This window comes from Aspergillus udagawae (genome assembly GCF_001078395.1).
Source record: "Aspergillus udagawae IFM 46973 DNA, scaffold_6, whole genome shotgun sequence".
In the NCBI taxonomy this organism is placed as follows: domain Eukaryota; kingdom Fungi; phylum Ascomycota; class Eurotiomycetes; order Eurotiales; family Aspergillaceae; genus Aspergillus; species Aspergillus udagawae.
This window is the reverse complement of record NW_025091269.1, coordinates 802,723-825,282: the sequence shown is the minus strand read 5'-3', so window position 1 is coordinate 825,282 and position 22,560 is coordinate 802,723. Positions and strand designations below refer to the sequence as shown.

Genomic DNA, 22,560 nt, shown 5'->3' with positions numbered 1-22,560 from the left:
AGTGAGAATCAGGTCATAAGGATTGGGTATATAGGCGAGCAAAGAAAAAGATATTGAAAAAGAGAAAAGCGAAGAGAAAGAGAGATCAGGTCAGATATGCATCTGGAAGAAATAATGAATAGGAAACGAGTGTGCCGTATGTCTTACAATGAGCTGATATGGGACTAATGAATGAAGATGGTGATCTAGCGGGGAGGCGTAGACGGAGTGCCTGAAGATCCGCTGGCTTGGCATCAACGTATCTGAAAGCTGTGTACGGAGAACCATTTTTGAAGTTTGATGCCACTCGCCCAAGGATCGAATAAGAATGCAATCTGCTCTTCTCCTTCCGGATATTGTCCGTCACCCCTGGAATGGTTAATTAAGATATAGATTTTGTAAACTGGCAGAGTCCTGTGACATGGTCTAGAACTTTCAGGATGTCTTGATAAGCCCTCAGAAAAGATAATTCGATTCATTCTTTGCTTCGCCCTGACTCTATTTGAAATGACTCGAGAAAAAAAATGTTTTTTTTGTATTCGAAAAAATAATGGAAATCAACAAGTGCCAATGAGGGAGTAATCAAAGTCAATGCCGCCGGAATCTCCGAAGATAGAACAAAGGAAAAGCGTCTATTCAAATCTATACTACATTCCAGACAATGTGAAATACAATTATGCTGTGAAGACACTGGACCAGAGACAGGAAAGTATATGTCATCTGCCGAGTTTGGCGAGTCTCAAGTGGGCTGCAGCTTTTTTCCTAACGGCAAATGAACAAATCTACCACGCTTCGTATGGAAGATTTGGACATTGACCGGATTCAGACATTTTTGGTTTCGCAGTTAGGCGTCACGTCGTTAATTTATTTGCCAATCTCGACACCACCGGTGGCACCGAGGACACGCTTGATGTCACCATAGATGGCGAACTGACCGGCAGTGATGGAACCAACCATGAAAAGACTAGAGAATGGGCACATCAGCTACTATATCCTGAATTTCAAGAGAGAAAACAGCTAGACTTACCGAGTACCAATACCAGCGTAGCTGCCACGGATACCAAGGTCCTTGGCGATCTTGACGAGACGGGAGACAGTGCTCTCACCAGGAGCGCCCTGAGTCTTGTTGATCACACTGAGCATGGTGTCGGCGGGCTGAGAAACAAGGGCGGCAGCGAAACCGGCAATGAGACCAGAGCCAAGGTTGATACCAGTCTTAGCACCATCGGAAACGCTGTTCTTGTCGACCTTGCGGTAAACAGACTCAACAACCTTCTCGAAGACGACGAACTTGGCCATGGTGTAGGGGATCCTGAAGTTTACCAATTAGAAACCATCAGACGACTCCATTGGTCGAGAGTGCTCGACTTACTGCTTGAAGAGGATAGGACCGAAACCAGAGTAGAAAGCGCCGATACCCTCGTTCTTGAGGATCTTGCCAAAGCCGCTCATGAGACCGCTAGCGAAGGTAGGCTCAGAAACGAGACGAATACGAGTGGCCTCAAGAGGGCAAAGGGCGATATCAGCGAAGAACTCGGCGGCAGCGGAGGAAGCGAGGTAGACAGCGGTTCTGTTGTTGGAAGCAGTCTCGTAACCGAGCTGGTTGATGCACTGCTGCTTGAAGAACTCATAACCACCGAACTTGAAAGCACCCTGAAGGAAGTAACCAGCGGCAGTAGGACCGAAACCAGTGAGGAGAGCGCCAGCACCCTCGTTGGCAATGACCTGTCTGAAGCCACCGATCATACCACGGTTGTAGGTGACAGGGTCAAGTTGGATTCTGGTCTTGACGCTGCATTGAGAAGAGAGATACATCAGTACTCAGTTGATGTACACCGCAAAGCGCGCCGGGAATTTCGGAACTAGGCGCAATCGATGCGATTTGGGGACAGTGAGGCTAAACAGTAGGACCTACACATCGACAGGGGTGAGGGCTCCGTGAGTGACGGAGCAGCAGACAGCACCAGCGAAGGCGAATCTGGAGTAGAGCTGGAAGCTGCTCATCTGAGGGGCGGCAGGAGCCACCTTCTCGACGACAGCGTCGATCTTGGGAGAACCGGTAGTGGGAGCCGCGGCGGACATTGTGAATTATGTGTGGTATCTATGCAGGTCTAAAATCTAAACAAGACAAGGGCAAGAGGAGGATGGAGAAAAGAGATGATGGAGAGTGGGGATGGGGTATAAACGAAAGCAATTGAAGCTTTGCAGAGTTTGGAAAGGGAAAAGGGAAAGAGAAGGAAGGATATGAAACTGAAGGGAAAAGGATTTCACATCGGGGAGACTGGGGAGCACAGACTGGGCACTAGCGGCACCGATCCCGAAAACTTTTCGCGGGCCAATGCGGGCTTCGCTCGGCAGCACGAACACGACTTGCCACCGTTAAATCCGATCGTCCGGCCAACATACAAGACCTTTTAAGTATCAGGAATCCCAGAGGCACAGTCAACAGACATGTTTGAGCTTTCAGTCAGACAATTTAAGATATGTACTCTCTTTGAGATTACTCAATTCTACAGACCATATCGGTCGCATTCACAGAGTAAACAGTAGATCAAGGGAGACAGTCGCTCAACTTGGCGGAATTCCAACAATTACAACAACGTGTGACCTCCCAAGCCCTCGTTTCTTCAAAATTTGACTGGGAACAATAGTGATGTCGTCACTCATCAATAACCAATATATGCTCATCAAAGTGGGTATCTGTCAAGACTGGAAGTTATGATAGTCTCAGTGAAATTCTGTGTGAGCCTGAGGCATGAATTCTTCAAAAATCTTCAGTGACCGCCTTGGTTCACGAATCAGATGCACGGATTTATGCCAGGGCAGCCAAGAGTGAATTCGAGATTCCCTGTCTCCTATTGGCTTAATTTCACTCGGATAAATGCCGTCCAGCCACCCTCAGGCTCAAAGCGGATCAGGCACAAGGGTCTCGGTTCAGGAAGGAAGGGATTTAATTATAATGTGGATGCCTCAGGTATCAACTTACCACATCCAAAAATTGAAACTAGTATCAGGTTGTTCCCCTAATGCCCTTATTCCTCTTCGAAACATCTACTAAATTATAACTTGAAGAGCACAAAAAAGGTACCAGGGAGCTGCCACAACACATGGCCTTCCATTTGTCACAAGTCCACTGGCACAATGCCGAGTTCTGTTTGTTCAATATTGTTGCGCTAAGACTGTTTGACTGATGATGTCTTGAAACTTAGCGGCATTGACAAAATCTGAGTAATTGTCATGACCTATATATAGTTACCTAATATTTCCAACCTCATCATTGATGTCGATGCCGTGTTTTTAAAGAAACTGGGCCGCATAATACCTTCACATAGTCACTCTATCTCCTCATCCGCCTTCTGGTATATAAACATTATATCGCGGGGGTCAACTCGGCTTCGCTTCTCAAGATTTGCTTTTCAATCCCTCCAGACCAGTCAATGTTTTCTTTTCTTTCTAGCTGCCTCCCGAGAAAAAGGAGGGAGACGCAGAGATGGAATGAAATCGAAGGTCTGCCTTCATTTTTCTTCCTTTACGATCTGATCTAACGCCGTATTAGAAGAAGCGAAGCGCCTGGACCAGCTCCCGTCCTGGAATGCTCCAGACAATCTGCTTCTGATGCAAACTTTTGAATGGCATATGCCAGCTGATCAAGCTCACTGGCGCCGTCTACGACATATTCTACCAAGTCTCAAGGAGATCGGTGTCGACAACATATGGATACCCCCAGGGTGCAAGGGAATGGACCCTTCTGGAAATGGCTACGACGTATATGATCTATATGACTTGGGTGAATTCGACCAGAAAGGATCACGAGCCACCAAATGGGGAACCAAGGAGGAGCTCCTGGAGCTCACCACAGCCGCTCGAGATCTCGGTGTTGGTGTTCATTGGGATGCTGTTCTCAATCATAAAGCAGGCGCAGATTTTACAGAACGATTCCTGGCCGTCCAAGTAGACTCGGAAAGTATGTTTCCATTCAGTGGAGAGGTTGGTTAACCAGATATCTGATATACCGCGTTAGGACGAAATATTGAGATTTCGCGCCCAAAGGAGATCGAGGGGTGGGTGGGGTTCGATTTCACTGGTCGCGGCGACCTCTATAGCTCGATGAAATATCGGTGGTACCATTTCAATGGCGTTGACTGGGACGAATCGCAAAAGAAGAACGCTATCTATAAGATTGCAGGGCCGAACAAGGGTTGGGCTAACGATGTCAGCCACGAGTTCGGCAACTACGATTATCTGATGTTCGCAAATCTGGATTACTCTAATGATGAAGTCAGAAGGGATCTTCTCAACTGGGGCGAATGGATAGGCACTCAACTGCCTCTCAGTGGTATGAGGCTAGACGCTGCGAAACACATGTCGGCTGCTTTCCAGAGGGACTTTGTCGATCATGTTCGGAAGACGCTAGGACCTGATTTCTTCGTAATATCGGAATACTGGCGCTGTGATATCAAAGCTCTCCTGGATTTCCTGGAGATGATGGAACACCGAGTTCATCTCTATGATGCGGTATTGGTTGACCGATTCTCGAAAATCTCCCTGACCAGCGAAGCGGACCTGCGGGGAATCCTCGATGGTACACTGGTCCAGAACAAACCTCAGCATGCCATTGTAAGTTCTCCTAGATGTGTTCTGACTGCTGTCCACACTAACCGTCTAGACATTTGTCACGACTCATGACACAGTAAGAAATCAACTTCCATTCTCAGTGTCTTCACATCTATTGACCTAAAGTAAAGCAACCAGGACAAATGTTAGAGGTATGTTTTCATTGTCACGGTCTATGTTGACTGTTCCATCCTGACGGATTGTAAATAGCTGCCGGTCGCATCTTTCTTCAAGCCATTAGCATATGCTCTGATCCTACTACAAAATAGAGGACAACCCTGTGTCTTCTGGGGTGATCTCTACGGGATCAGAGGAGGCAAACATCCAACGAAGCGCTCGTGTGGAGGCAAGCTTCCGATTCTCACAAGAGCCCGTAAGCTCTACGCGTACGGAGAACAGCGGGATTATTTCGACGAGCGGAACTGCATCGGTGCGCACTGCCTCACTTCTGGCCCTCATTTTCGCCGTACTGACGGTCAAATAGGATTTATTCGTTACGGCAACCGGCGACATCCCTCGGGTCTAGCTTGTATCATGAGCAACGCCGGCCCATCGCAGAAGCGCATGTTCGTTGGCCAGCAGCATGCCGGAGAGCGGTGGACGGATATACTCGGGTGGCATTCCGGAACAGTCACCATTGACAGTCGAGGATACGGCATATTTCCCGTATCGAAGGTGAGCGTCAGTGTGTGGGTGAATGCCAGGGCAGAAGGAAGGGAGAGCCTCAATAGTCACTTGTACGTGTCTCCTTTCCACCAGTCGATATTCTTGGAGATTTACTCACAATCTGGCCTACAGTGATACGGATGTCTACAAATATGGACTTTCTCAAAGGTGATAGCTTCCTCAGCTTCAGTCTCCACGACGATTTCGACAGACCACTGGGCTTCCTGTCGATCGTCGATCCGAACACGAGAGCAGAAAGGACATAATGTCATCCAGCATTGGTGAAGCGCCGAGTATGCTCCCAGAACTGTATTAGTAGTGTATAATATTTGAATAGCCAGCATGTGTACCATACATTAACCTCTTTCGCATGTATGAGCCTGGTCTCCATACAGATTAAGATTGGGCGTGTTTCACTCTACTGATGGTAAGGGAATATTGACTTTATATATGAGGTTCATTGGCCTCTATCCTATAGATATTGAAAGTATTCGTTTGTAACAGGCACCAGCGAGGTCATGAATAGCACCAGTTAGCAAACAGTCCTTGTCCTTGACTACAGTGCTCTCTTCTCGTACATCTGATGCGGTTTACCGCCTTTCTGGCCCTCGTTCACTACACTAACAATCCATGGATAATGCTTCCACCATGATGCAACTCTCGTTGCCATGAGCCGAGCCAAGGGCAGATGATACCACGATGACATCGTTGCGAGAGCTGTGCTCTTATATTCATCAATCTTTCTGAGACTGCGTCTATACGCAAGCGGAAAGAGATTCAACAATACATACAAGTCCTATCTGCTCACCATGCCTCATTATCTGGTTCGTACCATCGAGTCCGACATCAAGGCGAATAGGATGACGCTAACTCTTTAAAAACAGGTCAAGTTCCCACCACAGGTGACGGTAGGAAATAAAAAGGAGTACGTTCTCGAATCTACATGAAATACTTGATAGTGACGGGCTCTACGAAGAGGTCTAAACGAGATTGAATCTCACGGTGGCTCTTTTGTGAGAGAGGAGCGGTTCCTCAAGGCATATGTGTAAGATACCGTGTCTACTCTGTACTCTACGTGCAGACTTATAGGGCTATTCTGGCAGGTATGATATTCCAGAGGAGGATCTGGATATGAATAAGTTCCGGACGAGGAATTACATGTTCTCTTTGGAGAGACAGGATTAGACGGAGGGGACCTTGATAGCTACTCCGGTCAGAATAGAATGGTCGATACAGTCAACATGATATCATGATGACTTTCTGGTCTCGATACGTAGGGTTTTATATAAGACGCAGTTGTACTTGCCTTATGCACTTATACCTTGAGAAGAAGATAACTTTAGCGCCCATTTTCCGTGTAGATTACTGCAGGATGCCTCTACATACAGTGAGCTGTCCACGTTGGGTCGAGTGCAGAGTCAGACCATGAGGACTGACATATCCAGCTCGTTCTACAAGACCACATGAGTGAGTCGGATATCGATCGGTGAGCTCTTTCTTGTTCTCGATGTGAATATTTATCTGTATCCCTCCTCACAGATGACTACTTCTGCAGGATGAAATCGCTTATCGAATCCGCTGGGGGTAGAATCACAAAACAAGCCGACAATCACATCAGGTGCGAGACTACATATCGTTTCGTGACAAATTTCTAGAGGGACTTACTAACAGAAAGGATTCCGAGATAGTTTCGAGGTACCTGATCAGTTTGACCTGCATTTGATAACCAAGCATCTGGATGTGGAGACGTTGTCGGATCATCCGTGACTTTATTCGGGTTTAAAGTGGATACAGAGCTTGGTGATTACGATAGATAAGACTGAATAGCACTGTAATTTGTTGGACCAATCGACCCTCAGTTTTACTAGAATCATCGCATTTGACATCATCGTCGTTCGCATCGCTATGAAACGTGGCTGAGGGCTCAAGGTATTCAGCATTCAGTTGTGTAGCCTAACCACTCCACTTCATGTCCAGTCAGCTTACAAGGATCGGCATAATTAAATAATGATAGACCAAGTCAGGTAGCATCATGTATGGAGTCACTAAATATAGTCCTGTGCGCCTAGTGGTCTGTTCCTTTGTGACACGCTTTTAGCTGCAGAGATAGGCTCATCTCGCCGTATTAGTGTCGAAGTGGCTGGTTCCTTAGTCTGTCTACGGAGCAGAGATCACTGGAATCAAGAGATATTAAGCCATAATATATTGACGATTCCCCCATTCAGACCTGTTTCAGTTCTTTTTCTCTCTCTCTTTCCCTCGTGCTCGATCTCAGCCAACGCCTACCCCATATAATCATAATGTTTCAATAACATACCCACGCTCGCTTGTTGTCGCTCGCTAATTTAACTTCTGCTACTGTTGATTCTGAGTTTGAACTGTCCGATATAAGAGAATTTGGGATTAATGTCTCGCCGATAAAATGTCTTCTTCGCAGTATCAAGAGCTCTGGGTGTCGCAGGAACCTGCACAACCCGCGACTCGAGAGACCGACACTGTGCGATCGGTATGGCAATTCCCGGCGGCTATGGCATCGACGCTGTCGCTTGTTGGGTATGTACGAAGCAAATAATGCCACATGAATGTAGGGCCTGATAGTATCCAGGTACTTGATGATTCCACTCGCACTTGAAAAGCCCGAAGACAACTCGCGGATCAATAAGACGGTCCTGACTATCGCCGCGATGGTCTTGATCGGCGTCGCTTACGCGCTGTCCTTTGTGATCGTTTGCGCTCAGATCGACCAACGAGCCTATCTCCTCTACTCTGTCTTTCTGTATGCTTCGCTCTTAAGAGGTGTAACAACGAAGCAGACTGCAGACTAACCAGACTCCCAGCCCCTGCCTCTCATCGAGCCTCTTCGGCCTCTTCAACCTCGTCTTCAACATCCTCTGCCGCAACATCCTCCCCATGAACAATCTGGCAACGATTGTGGTCAGTCTCTGCTGCGCGTTCGTGTTTCTCTACGCGCTAGGTACACTGTGGATCTATGGACGGACCGTCGCGGACGAGACACGCCTCCAGTACGGCTCTGGGAGCCCGATCCTAGTCACCGAGGAGGAGATGCAACGCCAGCAGCTGCTCCGATTACTGCAGAAGAATGGAAAGAAGAAGAAGAGATCTAGTGCGAAGGCGGTACAGAAGACGTTCAAGGTTGATATGCCGGAAGTCGTGAGTCCGGGGAGAGGGTGGGATCGGTATATGGCGCCGAGGGAGGAGTATTTCATTTGATGGCGCAGGAGACGATGCTTGTCATGAGCTCATGTGGACGAATGCATTATGTGAAGCTGATACGCGCAGGCACGGCTAATGATACATTGATCAGACAGCGACAGAGTTGACCTCGGAGATACGGCAAGCCTTCTGGCTCCTGGCTGCCTAGCACAGTTGCAAGAGCTTGTGAATTTAAGCGCAAGTCCCAAGTCCGCGGCTAGTCGACATGCAACCTGTTGATAGAACCTGCTTCAAAATAGACCGCATCTTGCTCGATGCTATTTTTGCTAGAGATATGTGAGCCACTTGTGTCTGCTTGCTGTTTGTGTAGATCTCATCGGGACTGGACCGCATGCGCTCTACTCCTACGATGAGCACTTGTATTGAGGAAATAGCGGCTAAACCTCACTGCTGTCATATCAATCCTGTTGAAAATGCTCAAAATAAGAGGAATATACTCCGTAGTCGGAGTTCAAACTCAGAAAAAAAAAAGGGGCGCTTTTAATGAAGATCGTGACATGAAGGTTGCCCTTCCCCAGTGTCCAGGTCTGCACCTGAACTGGTAGATAGACGACAAATGCGATGAATTGTTTCTAGACCGTCATCAATAGCACCTTTGCAATGATGAGCAACTCCGTACAGCCGAGCCTATTCCCGTCGACGGACTGAATTAGTGATGCCTATCGTCATCTGAAGTCGGCACATCCAGACGGTGGAGATGCCTCGGCAATTTCCGAATCGGGAGACCCCGTGCGCCGCGTGAAGGACCGAGGACGCTGTCATCATCCGCTTCAAATGATCGCTCTTCTCCTTTTCTAGATCCTTATCGTTTTATCACCAGATTGCAGAGCAGCATACATTGGTACTTGGAGAAATCAACATGGCGAAACGAGTGACATTGTTTGAACCCCCACCACTGGATGAATCCAAGGCGGCGATCGAAAACGTTTTGGAGTTGACCCCAGTTGTTGACATCGGCCCCGTACGTCTTCCTTTCGTTCACGCTGCCATTAGACTTGTCCACAGGGATCATTTTCTACTTTCCTTCCTATACTGACACGAATCTAGGATGTCTTCACCAACACCCGCCCGCTCTGGCATCCGCCCGGCGCCCGCGGCATCTTCGGCGGAGCCGCCATCGCCCAGTCCCTCTCGGCCGCAATGCGAACGGTACCGACCGATTTCGCCGTCCACAGCATGCACTGCTACTTCGTTCTAGCCGGCGACTCCGAAATTCCCATCCTGTACCACGTCGAACGAGTCCGCGACGGCCGCAGCTTCATCACACGCACCGTGCAAGCCCGGCAGCGTGGCCGACCTATCTTCACCACAACCCTGAGCTTCAGCCGGGCCAACAGCGGCGGCAAGAAGCGCCTCGAACACGCCACGCCCAAACCGAGCCTCGCCGACCCCGCCGAAGGGACCCGGAGCTCGCTGGAGGATAGCCGGGGGCCGTTCGAGACACACAAGGCGGGGACCGTCAACCGTAAGCAACTGCCTCCACTGCACATGAGAAGCTAGGCTAGGGACGATATGAGGTGCTAAAACTGACGCTAACACTGATGGACAGGGGACTCGCCCAACCCTGAGGACAAGCGCGTGCGACGGTTCGCGCGGGCCCGCGGCCGCATCTCCGAGGCGGGCGGGCACCAAGCGCACCTATCCGCGCTGGCATACATCACGGACAGCTACTTCATCGGGACGGTGGCGCGGGTGCAGAACATCCCGCGGTTCTCGTCGCCGGCGGAGCTGCGGCGGGCGCTGCAGGCGCTGAAGAACCCGTCCGACCTGGACGACGAGGACATCGCGCGGGCGATCAAGGAGCTGAAGGAGGAGGAGGCGGCCGATCTGCGGCGGCGGCTGGAGGGCGCGCTGAGCGAGGCGACAAACCGACAAAGCCAAGATCGGAAGGAGCTCGGGATGATGGTCAGTCTGGACCATTCGATCTACTTCCACAATCCGTGGGCGTTCCGGGCGGACGAGTGGATGCTCATGGAGATGGAGAGCCCGTGGGCGGGCGAGGGCCGGGGGCTGGCGATCCAGAAGATCTGGTCGCGGGATGGGACGCTGATTGCCACTTGCACACAGGAGGTACGTTGCACTCGCTAATATTAGGGTTTGGGCTACTGCCTGCAAGAAAACGGCCGCTAATGCTTGTCTTGTCATTTCCAGGGAGTGGTGCGATTGAAGCAGGACGAGCCTCCTCGTTCGAAGATTTAGCGGTAATGCGGACTAGACCTGCGTTTCATTTCTTTCCTTTTCATCGTTCACTATAATCTGATAGACTCGACGGACACATCACATCTGGCCTCTTTTGCTTCTGCTTTATACATACTACCTTTGCTGTATCTATTTCATTTACCGGGTTTAGCGCTAGGAACAGTAGTATCAGTTTCGAGCGTATACAATGACACTACTTCAACAATTTCAATAGGATTGTCAATGCCTGGACGAATAGAATGCTTCAGAGTACTTGGTTGAGCAGCGTTTGCTGACAGAACCCACGAACAAAAACCAAGGAGTAAGGTCTCCCTCAAAGTGTTGAACGCTTGCCTGTTGAATCAAGGGTAGTCCTCCATGAACGAGCAAAGATCGAAAAGTAAGAGAATTCGCAAAACAGAGCAGAAAGCCGACCCAGAAAGAAAACAGATGACGATGACGCTAAGGACTTTTTAAAATCAGAGAGCCGCCCACCCGTTTGCTTTTGCAAAAACGAAGTAAAAAAACAAAGAAAATAACGCGCTAATGCTACAAAGTCAAGAATCATACGTCCAATTTCTCCGACTCGAGGTGCTGCGGAAGTGACTGCGTGCGCTTTTTGCAGAATTCGAGGACCTTGGGCCCCCAGACCTCGCGGCCCTTGTACTCGCCCACGTAGTCGGGCCAGCTCTTGGTTTCCTTGGCGAGATTCTGAAGTTCCTGCATGGGCAGTTCGTCCAGCGTCGTCAGGAAGGTCTTGACGCCGAAGACGATGGTTCCTGTTTTTGGTAGGCGGCGGAAAGTCTGGCGCTCGCGGCGGATGACGATGTCTTCTGGTGCCGGGTCGGGGTTATCTTCCGAGAGGGTCGTCGGGCGATAGAGAATCTCGAAGAGGGTCTCGTCGGGACGCTTGACCTCGACGAAGTAGTTGGAACGCTCCATTGGAGAAGTGGGTGTGAGACGAGCGAGGAATCTGTCGGAGTCAGCGTACGCTCTTTTTTTCTCGAAATGACATTCGGGGCTACACACTTGCTAACAGAATTGGCAACCTGCTGATGCCACAGAGGCACAGGATTGTGAAGCTGGGATATGGTCCAACCGATACGTTCCTTGACTGTCCAGCCAACGGGGAAGAGACTGGCGCTGGCGGCTCTATTCGCGGTGGTCAGTCGGGGCAAACTGTCAGCGCTGCACTTCGACTTACAGGTAATACTCGCCGTCGGCGTTCTGCATCAGAATGCTCAAGTCCTCCATAGTGAGCCGGACGGCGATTTCCAGAGGGTCCACCTCCTTGTTCTCCCCTCCGAAGACGAAAGTTTCCCCCGTCGTTCGATTGTGGATGGTCGACTCGTTTCCGGACTTCTTCCGCTCGAACACATGCGGGAATCGCTGGCAGAGAAATTCAACCACTTCCTCCAGCGCCTCGAGACACGCATCGTACGACTCTGGCAGGCATTGAAGAACCTTTTCCCTTTCCTCTCGCAGCAGGCGACTCCGCACATGATGCTCGTCCATGTAGTTCTTGTCGACGGTGAGCCAGTTCTCCACGTCCAGCTTCCGGATGTCCATCATGACCCGGTATCGCTCCCTTCCTCTGATGGGCTGGGCCGGGTATGGCGCCATGCGCTTGACATCAGTGCAGCCTGCATGCTGGGCAGGTTTCTGAAAGTATGATGCCAGCGGCCCTTTTCGTAGTTTGATGACGAGAAGGGGTATGAGGAGGATGAAGAGGACAGCCCATGACAAGCTATTCATCGCCTTTGACAATGGTACAACAATGCAGGTTCAAAGCACGATAGTGAAACAAATTGTATAAGACAGAGATGGAAGAACGGAAGAAAGGAGAGAAGAAAGAGAACAGGAAGAAGGGGCACACTCTAAAGAGACTTTTAGTTTAATCTACACATCCAGGGCGGACTCGACAGGGCACCACGGGCAGCTAGACATCGGTCGACCTCCACTCTCAATGGAGGGCAATGGCCTCACTTATAGTTGCCTGGACCCATGGAGCCGAAGAAGATCATCTTGGTCAGACGATTAACTTCCAGCCGACTCGAGAGGGTCCAGCATTCCGGATTCAGGGAGCTGTGCAAGACTGGTCTGGATGATGATACGTTCAAGTCTTTCCCCGCAAAAGCCGCAATTCGCCGCCTTTGTAGAGCAAAATAGAACATGACAGCATCCACATGATCAGCAGTCGTATTAGGAGGTACTAGTAAGCAGAATATAGTGCAAGGTACCGTCACTACCTACTCAGCTCACGCTGTGTTGCGATGCAATGACTGACCAAAAGCAAGCTCCACTGGGAATCCTTAGTAAGTTGGGAAAGTAAGCTAAGGAGTGGGTACCTACACCTTGGATAATGGATGGAGAGAAATGATTGGAGCGCGCCAGACGAAAAATCATGTGGAGATTTACCTTTAGTCTCTCCACCATACTCTAAGGTACCACAGCTGCCGCCATGTATTTCCATTACTAGAGAGGTATCTACCTACACGTGTTATCGAAGCTGTTACTGAGACCAGACCCATAGTGAGGAGATTCAATCAATCTGACGTCCACCGTGTATTCTACCATGTCCTCATTCATCTCATCCTGGAAATAATCAGAATTACATATTGGTAAGTAGAGTCAGGTGCAGCTCACGCGGATACAGTCCGTGCGCCAGATCCCAGGCCCCGTGAGCTGAAATGGGAACATCATGATGAGGATCCCCCTGCCTATCGAGGTCAGGTTCTGCGGCTCCATTCCAGCGGTATCCCGTCTGTTTTGCCGACTGAAAATCACCACCGAAGATCGAGGCCGAAGAAGAATCTCTGGCTATAGCACTTGGCAGGTAGGTTGGTCATCCCACATCATCGTCATTGTACTACTACTGCCTACCACTAGCACTACTAGGGAATAGTACTATTACATAGATAGATAGAGAACAATGAAAAGCGTGGGATGCACCGTGGACCCAACCCCGATTCGGAAGTCGGTGGTCACACAGCTTCAACATTACCTATGTACACTTTTCAGGTGGCTGTGATTTGACATGATTTCCCCTGAGTGCTGGGAACTCTGCAGTCTAGAGAGACTCTGACGTATATGGAATGGTTTCAGAGACGATCGTTGGCGACCCCCGCGGTGCTAGCCACTTACAATTTACATCCAATATTTGATAAAAGGTAAGGACAATGATCACGCAGACTACCTGGCAGCGATCCACTTAGCGAGGAGTCCAGATCTATGATTTTCATTTTTGTCTTATAGTTATGGGCCCATCCAGTGTTATTGAATTGAAATCCATCTATCATCAATAAATCATTTGCCAGGATACTTATATTACTGCCTACCCCGGTCCACTCTAATAATCTGGGGGTTTGCGCTGCAACCGCCAATACCAATCTCGCGCAAAGCGCGCTTGCCGCTATCCTCGCACGACATTGTTTGGGTCGTGTGGAGCTGCTCCGTACCTAGCTGGTTGAGGTCAATGTCAAGGGAGTGTTGAGGGTCGACTTTTGAGAATCACCGATTTTCATTTTATTCAGAATCAGTCAATAATTTTCTTGTGTGTGTTTTTTCTTTTTCCTCCTCGTTTCCATCTACTATTGCTTTTCCTGTTGCCTCGTAGTGTTGTATTCAGACACAATACTGCACTGTGCCAACTGCACCAGACCAGAGGCTTGACTACTGTAGGCTACCGAACTAGTAACTCCAGTAGCTCCAAGTAGACTCGATTCTCCTTAACTCTGAAAATGAGCTGATCTGCTAGACGGCACTACTGTAAGTATCTAGTGCGGTATTGCTTTTTTGCCTACCCGCCAGCTTGTCACTGCTCACCGTCGTCAGTACCAGCAATAGGTACTTGGTACCTGAACCGAGCTCATGGAATAAGCATCATGTTCTTTTCAACCCTCCCAGGTTCATACACCAAAGTACGACTATAAAAATGGTCACGGGATACCGAAAGGCCTTGTCAGTTGTCACTGAGACTCTGCTCTGGCCAGGCTCTACGATAATTCAGCAATGCTCCACCAACTAACTTACTTTAGTCAACTACTGAAGGTAACTTAACTATCCCTTGTACAAAGCGAGCCCAAGAGATCTAACTGGTTACTTGGTTCCTAGCTCAAGGCTGTGCGAGCTGAAGATCCGCGACCCAAGCCCAAGCCCAAGCCCAAGCCCAGGGCTGGCTGTCCGTGCACTGCACCGACTTGTGCCACAGCCACTACCCTGACCCAGTTCTCCGCATCTCATCGTCTCAGTCATGGACTCGGAATGGTCTGGTGTTTTACACGGCGTCGAGTCCTCGCCATCACCATCAGCCGTCTGAGTATAACAAGCTACTTCGACTGGCGTAGAGGATACACCACTAACCCCGTAGTCTGTAGTCTGTACCCCGAAGAGACTTTCGTTATTGCATGCATATAACTTAATCTTCTCGCTTGGGCTCTCGCCTCGCCTCGCCTCCCCTCCCCTCCCCGGGAGGAGATCATTTCCAACTCCTACAGGTACATCGCATCAGCTGACTTTCGTCATTGCTGACGCATCGTTGAATTCTAGACGAGACTGTTAGATGCAGGACGCTCCACTATCTTGGCATCAGGGGACCTGGATCCCGCGGACAGTCAGTCTGGATGCGAATGTATGGCCGACACGTGCAGAACGACAAGTCCGTGTCATGCAAGTCAGGCAGGTGGTCACTCGACCACTGCTGCTAAATTCACCTACGGTATTATCTCATTGTGTATGTCAATGGCTCTAGCTGGCATCCACGTTTGTCAACGGCGTCTGCAGCGTGGCCTGGGTATCCCTCTTCCTGACCTTGTGCTACATGTGTCTCTACCCAAGATGGAGGGTTAGGCAGGACTCTAGGTACCTTTTGTTTTAATATACTGGGCTCATTTTCATGCCCAGCCTGAATCATATACTATATCAGGTTCAATTAAAGTCGTCAAGAATCATAGAGGTATCTAGGTAAGAAGAAAACAAACAGGACATGACCGCATCATATACCAGCATCAGAATCTTCCAAGTGGCTCCGCACATGCCATATAAAAGTGAAAGATATAGACCCCACATCCATTCACACTCATCCCTTGTCTCGCGGGATCATTCAAAACGGCCAATGGTTGTTATAGTCCGTCCGCGAGTAGCAAACTCGTATATAAATCATAGCCATGACACGCAAGGATCCATGCCAGCCACCCTCGTGTGACGAAATCGTTTCGTTTCGATGAGCCCGTCTCGCTGATGCCGTTTTTCGTTTTGTTATTTTTTTTTTTCTCGTAATGTTTACCGGAATTTGGCTCGGCATCGGCCCATGACCTCACCCTGGCAAACCAGTTCGGCACTGAACTCACTACCGTCGAGCGTCAGGTAGATGTCAAAGTATACCCGGTAGAATGTGCCCTGCGGAGTGTCCATGCGCTCAAAGTCGGTCTCGAGATTCTTGCGTGACAGATCCGACGTCAGGGTCACAACCTCTTTGATGCCTGTATCGTTCACGTCAGTCCCAGTTCACGTCGCCGCTCACAATAAGAAACTCAAGCACTTACGCGGATCCTTGGTGTACTCGGGACAGACATCCTCGTCACAAGCGTAAAGGATATCCTCGTACATCAGTGTCGCTCCCGGCGCCACCTGTCGGAAAAAGCTGACCTTGACCGGTTCGCCGATCTTGACCCGCTCGCCCTTTTGTACAAAGATCTGCCGTGTGTACTTGCACCGGTCTCTGCCGTCCAGGCTGGGAACACGGTACTGCTCCGGGTGATAACCTTCCTTGAACGGTTGGAGAGTAGCCATGAGGTAGTGCCGACGCGCCACTCGGTGGGTGATCACTCGTTCTGTGATACCTGCGGTCACGGCTCCTTTGACAATCGCGGCAACCGAGTCCATGGGTCGCACCACCTTGGACTGATACTGAGGTGGTACATGGAGCTTGATCTGCTGGAACAGATATTCCGAGGCACCGAATCCGCCCACCACGAGGACGTTCTGCCAAATCGTCAGTGAATGCTTAACATTATCGCAGAGACAAACCTACCTGGAGCGATCGATTCTGCGCTTGAATCGCGATGATCTGGTTCCGAACCAATTCGAGAATGCGGTTGACGACAGGCTCGAAACATTGAAGGATTTCCTCATTGGTAAATGTCATGTACCCCTCTTCGATGGCAGCTTCGGGAAAGTCTGCTTCGATACCAACATCCACGGCCCACTTCTGGCCATTGTTGCGGAAATCGGCCTTGATCCGGTTCTCAAAGTCCATAATGCACTTCGCATACACCTTTCCCGCTGTTCTCGAACCGTCGGGCAACTTCATCTTGCGAATCTTGGCCCGCAGGATGTTGCTAAAATTCCGGTTCAAAGCCGTTGAACCGCACGAATCTCCCGATCCCGCCGTACACTCAGCCACGCTGAAGGGCTGCTCCTCTTCGACCTCGTACGCGATCAGATCCACTGTTCCTCCACCGCAGTCTACAATCAGAATCGCATCCCCGACTTTGAGCTGAAGCAGGCCGGTCTTCGCGCAGAACAGTGCAGCAGCCTCGGGCTCCGAGATCAATGTCAAGCGGTTATCGTTCTCGTCTCGCAGAAATCCAGCCTGCAGCGCCGCTGCCCTGGTTGCTGCTTTTCCCGCATCGTTCCAAATTGCAGGCACGGTGAGATAATATCGGATATTGCGCTCTTCTCGAGTAAACACCTCACCAAGTGTCTTCTGTAATTGCGCCCGCATCGCTTGTCGCAATTTAAAGAGGTAATCGGCAGCAACATCGATTTCTGATTTGCCGGGAGGAAGAGGCGGAAGGTTGATGGGATCGATATAAGTATTGCCGGAGAGCATGAGCTGTAATTTGAACCATTCAACCTTTTGCACACCGGTCTTCGGGTATCCGGTGGGTGCCAGAGCCTCCGCAATATCCGGGCCCCAGCCTACCACCTTCTGGTATTGATCGTAGTACAAGACGGTAGGAATCTAGATTAATTCAAACAGTCAGAAACAATAAGCGCCACGCGAAGTCTTCGCAGGTTTCTAAGCGCCCACCTTTTGCTTGGTATGCGTTCCTGCTCCGGGCCATTCTGTAATGATGTCCTCCCGAGCCTCATTGTTGGTCGCAAATGCGAAGGCGACACCCGAGAATGTTGTACCAAAGTCAATACCAACAATCAGCTGTGCCTTGCTCCGACCAGCACCCTCGACCTCGACCGCGGGGTTCCGTACGTTATACTGGGGCTGCGGCAACGAAGGAGGGATTCCGTGCGGAACGGGTTGCTGCAACGGATATCCAGGCGGAGCGCCCATGGGCTGAACAGGCTGGTGGCCGTACTGCACGTTGGTGTTCAGCGGGGGCGGGTGATGAGCCAACTGTTGACCGGGCGGCATGGGGCTGGTTGGCCGCCCCGCGGTGTTGTAAGTATAACTCGGAGGGCGACCCAATGTATTCTGATTGTTCATGGGGAGACTGGTCGATGAGGAACTATGGCCAGAAGGCGGAGAGCTGGGGGAAGTGGCGGTTGAGGGCGGGGCGACGAGAGTGTGGGTGGACGGGCTGGGACTGGCGACTTGGGTAGCGGAGACGGAGACGTTACTATTGTTCTTATTGCGTTTGAAGCCGAAGGATTTGAATCGTGAGCTCATCAGGTCCATGTGAAATGACCTGTGACGGAGGCAACCCGAAAAGAAGAGACAGGAGGAAGTTCAGGAGAAGGACGAGGGAGAGGGAGAAGGGGCGGGGAGAGGGGGGAAGAGGAAAACAATGAAAGAGACCAAGTCAGCCGATGATGGAGAAAGAGGAAAGCCAGTGCTTGCAAAGGGCGGATGGAACAAACAACTCCTTTGTTTGAAGAATTTTTTTAAGCTTTCTAATCTGGATCGGTTAGGCAGAATTTGGGTGGAGGAAGAGGAAGAATGATAATGATGGAGGAACACGAGCAAGGCTGGATGAATGGAATCAAGGGATCAACTGTCGTGATTTAGTTTGCATGGGGCAAGGCTGACACTTTGGAGGCGTCACAGAAGACCTGACGTGTTGGATCATCAAGACTAACCGAGTCGATAGGCCTCAATCAATAATGATCAAGCCGTAAATTGAAAGTGATAATTATGAATCGATGAGAGAAGATGCAAATGGATGATGCTTATTATTACTGACTTGGCCTTATGGCTACGGCGCCTGGTCAGCAACACAGCAGTTACCTATATGTCCTTTGCAATGCCACTGTTTTCTAACTTCCGCATTGGTCCGAAGTTTGAAGATATCGAGTCGTTTTGTTTGATAATTAATATTTTCTATCTTTAGTATCTCTTCTGCAATCGAGGGCGATTGACAGCTCTCCTGGCCATGGATATGGGGAATCCGGGTCCAACTTCAAAAGTCCCTTGGTAGCAAGTATTGTCATGTATTGTACATTACCATACATCTCCACCACCAGCCAGGAACCTGCCTTGATAACTTACCATAGGTATGAATAGAAGGCACCTTGATAGAAGCCTTACCAATATGGAGAAAATGCGATCAGTACACTTTCAGTGCATTGTCACCATGATCCAGCGTGAGAGTCCTAATACTCCACAGATATCCAACGCTCTCTCGTTCCTGAAACCGAGAGTGGAGAGACTCTCGGTCCTGAATCCGAGGATCGAGAATCAGGATACGAGCGATCTGCCTTGGTAAAGTGGAGCACGTCCATCAAACCACCATCTCCCCAACCAGGTTCATCAATCATCCACTTCCTTTGCAACTTGGGCCTCACTTCTCACTCATAGAAAGTGTATAAAGAAATAATGTTTCTTATTGTCAATGCCACTGCACTGTCAATGCGGGTCATCCGTCCAAATGTCTCTCTGTAGATTCGTGGGAAATCAAGAACAGCCACGACCCAGCCACTGCGCTAGAGTTGCTAAGCCATGTTCCTTTTCTTTGTTTGTCTGGTTTGTCTGCGGCTGAATCGTGTATCTGTACGCACGTTATGTTTCGTATGGTGTGATACCGTGTCCAGATTACCAGATTCCCGACAAGGGCTCAAGCACTCATCAGGCATCTCCATTTCCTGCTGTGTACACTAAGATGTATTATCGATGTTTACATACATTTTGTTTAGGCGAGTCAGTAAACTTACGTGCTAGTAGAAATAACGAGTGGCGAGCAGCAAGAGACCGGATATATCCTTGACCTCGTGTTAGATCGCAAGGCGGATTTCCATAATCCATTCAAGTGTGTTGAAGAATTCCTCGTTCATTACATTAATTTTTGATCTCTGTCTTCTTGCGCGCTACCCAATGTGACGGCCGATAAAGGTTCTGCAGCATACTCCCCGGATCCTGAATATAACCACACATGGGCCGGTCTTCCACCGACTGCCGTTTCTCGATGCTGAAGCCCATTCTCTCGACAAGGCAAAACACCTCTTCTTCTGTCAATTCCACATTGCCAGGCTCTCCAATGCCCTGAGAGTGATCACCTCCACTGCCCTGGCCCTTGTTACTGCCATCCTCAAAGTGCCACAGTAAGGGTCCAAGATTGATCCAAAGACCGTTGGGCCTGAGGCAATGTTGGATGGTTTCGATGTAGCGAATGAGATTCGGGGCCGTGTCAATGAAGAAAACGGTAGCCACGGCATCGAACGCCTCTTTGTTTGAGGGATTGTTGTAGAGCACGACGAAATCCGCCGCGGACATGCTCATCGTTCCAAATGGCAACGCGTCCCCGGCTTGAGCCTCCATCATCGCTGTCGCAGGGTGCTTGTCCGGGATCATAACTTTCTGTAGCTGCTGTTCGCGCGACAGGAGGTTGGAGAAGTGCAGCGCGAACGGGTACAAGGCGTGTTGCTGAGGACCGCGGGTGTGGTTGAGAACCCAGCTGCTGGCCAGCAGCTGGTGATAGGAGATCTCATTGCCTTCTGCGGCGAAGCCTGCTTGACAGATCTCGAAGACCAGTCTTCCCAGACCGGCGCCCGGGACGAGCACTCGGATCTCGTCCCCGGCAGAGTGCCGGGCTTTGAACTCGTCGCGCAGATCACGGAGAACAGGCTCGTAGCATACCTCTCTCTCCGCTATCCCCTCAGCGCTCCAGTCGCGGTAGAATTGACGGATGGTTGAGTGCGCCTTGTTGACATCTGAAGATGTGGCCGTGCCGTGCCAGTTCTGCCCTGGATCATTGGGATCTGGATCGGCTGGTAGGCCGAACGATGCAAGGCCTGTGGCGAGAATCGAGTCCGCGATGTCGGCGTTGACATCGATAGCGTCATCGACGCGATTGAAGATGTCTAAGAGGGAGAACGGGGGTTCCGCCAGCAACTGCCAGTGCGACGATGGGAGCGCATAGAACGCTTGCCGGCGGCGATGTGTAGTGTTCATATGTGCCGTTCTCCGATATTGTCTGGTCCATGTCAGCAATCATGGCTGTAGAATTAACAGTAAGGTATCTTTATGCAAAATCAAATCCATAGCATCTCGAGTTGAAATGATCACAGATTCTGGCGGCCTCCGTATAGCCTCACACACCTGAAAGAATCCAATGTAGCAAAGAGAACCCGCCGTTCTTCGGGGTCTGCCAGGGGATCAAAATCCCCCGCCCAGCTTCGAACGTCTTCCGAGTCATCAACGTGATCGTATTGCTGCAGTTCAGTTGCCATTGTGGCCGGAATGGTATGGAGAGGCTCGTCTCTGGACTGGATCCCGATTGCGCAAAACTGCGGAATCACAATAATTATTTCAAAGCGGCTTCAATGCATTTTCTAGCTCTAGTAATACATACAACTGACCTGCGCTGTTGGTACCTTCAGAGGTTGGAAGAACCCTCTTCGCGCTGCAGTCTGCAGTGGTGAAATACGTGGACCCGCTCTGTTTGGCGGGGAAACATCCAGAAAGCGGTGCTTCATTGAGGCGACATGTCATTTGTCACCACAAACATCACCCTTCTTATACCTATTCCTATAAAATAGCCAGACACACACCATACTCATCCAAATCGCAGGAGATATCTTTTTTCCCGATATATTAAGTCGCAAGAATACACCGCGAGCCCCCAACATGGCAACAACTCAACCGGTCGCACCACAGACTGAACTTGTCTCGCCTGCCTACAAACCACAAGAGATCTCCTTTCCGCTACCAAAAGCGCTCCATACAACCGCACATGTCCATTTGACGATCCTAGAGACATGCGTCACTGTATTCCTGGCTACAGCGACACCAGGAGAGCCCGGAGGCTCGCTGAAGCCGATGGGGAGTTTCATCTACGCCATGCCTGATGTAAGTTTCCCCCGCTTTAGATAATAATCCATATTTTGTCGGCATTGTTTCCAGCGACGATATGTATCTTATCATGTTCGAATAAGTCGATGACGTATGACAGCGCTATTCCCCCCGTTCGGTCATATCAACTGTGTTATACTCCTCCCCCTCGACGGAGGAATATACGTCCCGAGTCGCCAAGATCCTGGCCCGACGGATGAACGTCCCTGTCTACGTGGGCTGTAGCATCGATCCTCGGGCCCTCGAGTTGGCTGTTGATGAGGAGATGGAGGGATTGAGTAAGTTGGTGGAGGTGATTATGGATAGGTGGGAGAAGAGGAAGAATCAACCCAAAATAGCTGGATGATATCTCCGGTCGCTGTCGTCTGCAATCCACATTTTTGGATTGCCCTGATAAGATTGCATGCTGCTAATGCTGCCTTATGTGGCATGCATATGGGGCTCGTCTCACGGTTCTAACCGAGGGTGCGTGGTGAGTGGTGACTGTGGGTGGTCACTCGAAACCGAGCAATGGTCTAATCTCCGTATCGCCGTATCGGCAATCCGCAGGTGAAACATGATCTCCGTCAGGCTGAATCATAATATATTCAAGGATTAATTTGTCTCGGAGTCCACTTCCTCCAGATGCTGGTAATCAAGGTTAG

The 22,560-nt window shown here is 50.0% G+C and overlaps 8 protein-coding genes across 8 annotated transcripts; 4 read left to right on the top strand and 4 right to left on the bottom strand.

Moving 5' to 3' along the window:
- Nucleotides 1-843: 843 nt before the first annotated feature.
- On the bottom strand, nucleotides 844-2,061 carry Aud_008052 (putative mitochondrial phosphate carrier protein (Mir1); the record flags this gene model as incomplete). The annotated part of the gene is made up of 4 exons (XM_043292937.1): nucleotides 844-943; nucleotides 1,007-1,291; nucleotides 1,352-1,771; nucleotides 1,895-2,061. The coding sequence occupies 4 exons, from the start codon at nucleotides 2,059-2,061 to the stop codon at nucleotides 844-846; spliced, it is 972 nt and encodes a 323-aa protein (XP_043148872.1).
- A 1,355-nt stretch (nucleotides 2,062-3,416) lies between these two features.
- On the top strand, nucleotides 3,417-5,431 carry Aud_008051 (alpha-amylase; the record flags this gene model as incomplete). Its single annotated transcript, XM_043292936.1, has 8 exons — nucleotides 3,417-3,486; nucleotides 3,536-3,943; nucleotides 4,001-4,596; nucleotides 4,646-4,669; nucleotides 4,725-4,745; nucleotides 4,804-5,023; nucleotides 5,078-5,330; nucleotides 5,392-5,431. 8 exons carry the CDS (start codon nucleotides 3,417-3,419, stop codon nucleotides 5,429-5,431), a joined length of 1,632 nt encoding a protein of 543 aa, XP_043148871.1.
- Nucleotides 5,432-7,681: 2,250 nt separating this feature from the next.
- Nucleotides 7,682-8,490, top strand: Aud_008050 (uncharacterized protein; the record flags this gene model as incomplete). Its single annotated transcript, XM_043292935.1, has 3 exons — nucleotides 7,682-7,812; nucleotides 7,865-8,035; nucleotides 8,097-8,490. 3 exons carry the CDS (start codon nucleotides 7,682-7,684, stop codon nucleotides 8,488-8,490), a joined length of 696 nt encoding a protein of 231 aa, XP_043148870.1.
- Nucleotides 8,491-9,352: 862 nt separating this feature from the next.
- On the top strand, nucleotides 9,353-10,692 carry Aud_008049 (uncharacterized protein; the record flags this gene model as incomplete). The annotated part of the gene is made up of 4 exons (XM_043292934.1): nucleotides 9,353-9,454; nucleotides 9,541-9,958; nucleotides 10,043-10,563; nucleotides 10,645-10,692. 4 exons carry the CDS (start codon nucleotides 9,353-9,355, stop codon nucleotides 10,690-10,692), a joined length of 1,089 nt encoding a protein of 362 aa, XP_043148869.1.
- A 543-nt stretch (nucleotides 10,693-11,235) lies between these two features.
- Nucleotides 11,236-12,426, bottom strand: Aud_008048 (heme-dependent oxidative N-demethylase family protein; the record flags this gene model as incomplete). Its single annotated transcript, XM_043292933.1, has 3 exons — nucleotides 11,236-11,644; nucleotides 11,701-11,823; nucleotides 11,876-12,426. 3 exons carry the CDS (start codon nucleotides 12,424-12,426, stop codon nucleotides 11,236-11,238), a joined length of 1,083 nt encoding a protein of 360 aa, XP_043148868.1.
- Nucleotides 12,427-15,951: 3,525 nt separating this feature from the next.
- Aud_008047 (Hsp70 family protein) lies at nucleotides 15,952-18,307 on the bottom strand (the record flags this gene model as incomplete). The annotated part of the gene is made up of 4 exons (XM_043292932.1): nucleotides 15,952-16,151; nucleotides 16,215-16,653; nucleotides 16,703-17,635; nucleotides 17,705-18,307. 4 exons carry the CDS (start codon nucleotides 18,305-18,307, stop codon nucleotides 15,952-15,954), a joined length of 2,175 nt encoding a protein of 724 aa, XP_043148867.1.
- A 1,596-nt stretch (nucleotides 18,308-19,903) lies between these two features.
- On the bottom strand, nucleotides 19,904-21,294 carry Aud_008046 (carnosine N-methyltransferase family protein; the record flags this gene model as incomplete). Its single annotated transcript, XM_043292931.1, has 2 exons — nucleotides 19,904-21,038; nucleotides 21,164-21,294. The coding sequence occupies 2 exons, from the start codon at nucleotides 21,292-21,294 to the stop codon at nucleotides 19,904-19,906; spliced, it is 1,266 nt and encodes a 421-aa protein (XP_043148866.1).
- Nucleotides 21,295-21,691: 397 nt separating this feature from the next.
- Aud_008045 (proteasome assembly chaperone 4 family protein) lies at nucleotides 21,692-22,262 on the top strand (the record flags this gene model as incomplete). The annotated part of the gene is made up of 2 exons (XM_043292930.1): nucleotides 21,692-21,913; nucleotides 22,017-22,262. The coding sequence occupies 2 exons, from the start codon at nucleotides 21,692-21,694 to the stop codon at nucleotides 22,260-22,262; spliced, it is 468 nt and encodes a 155-aa protein (XP_043148865.1).
- Nucleotides 22,263-22,560: the final 298 nt, after the last annotated feature.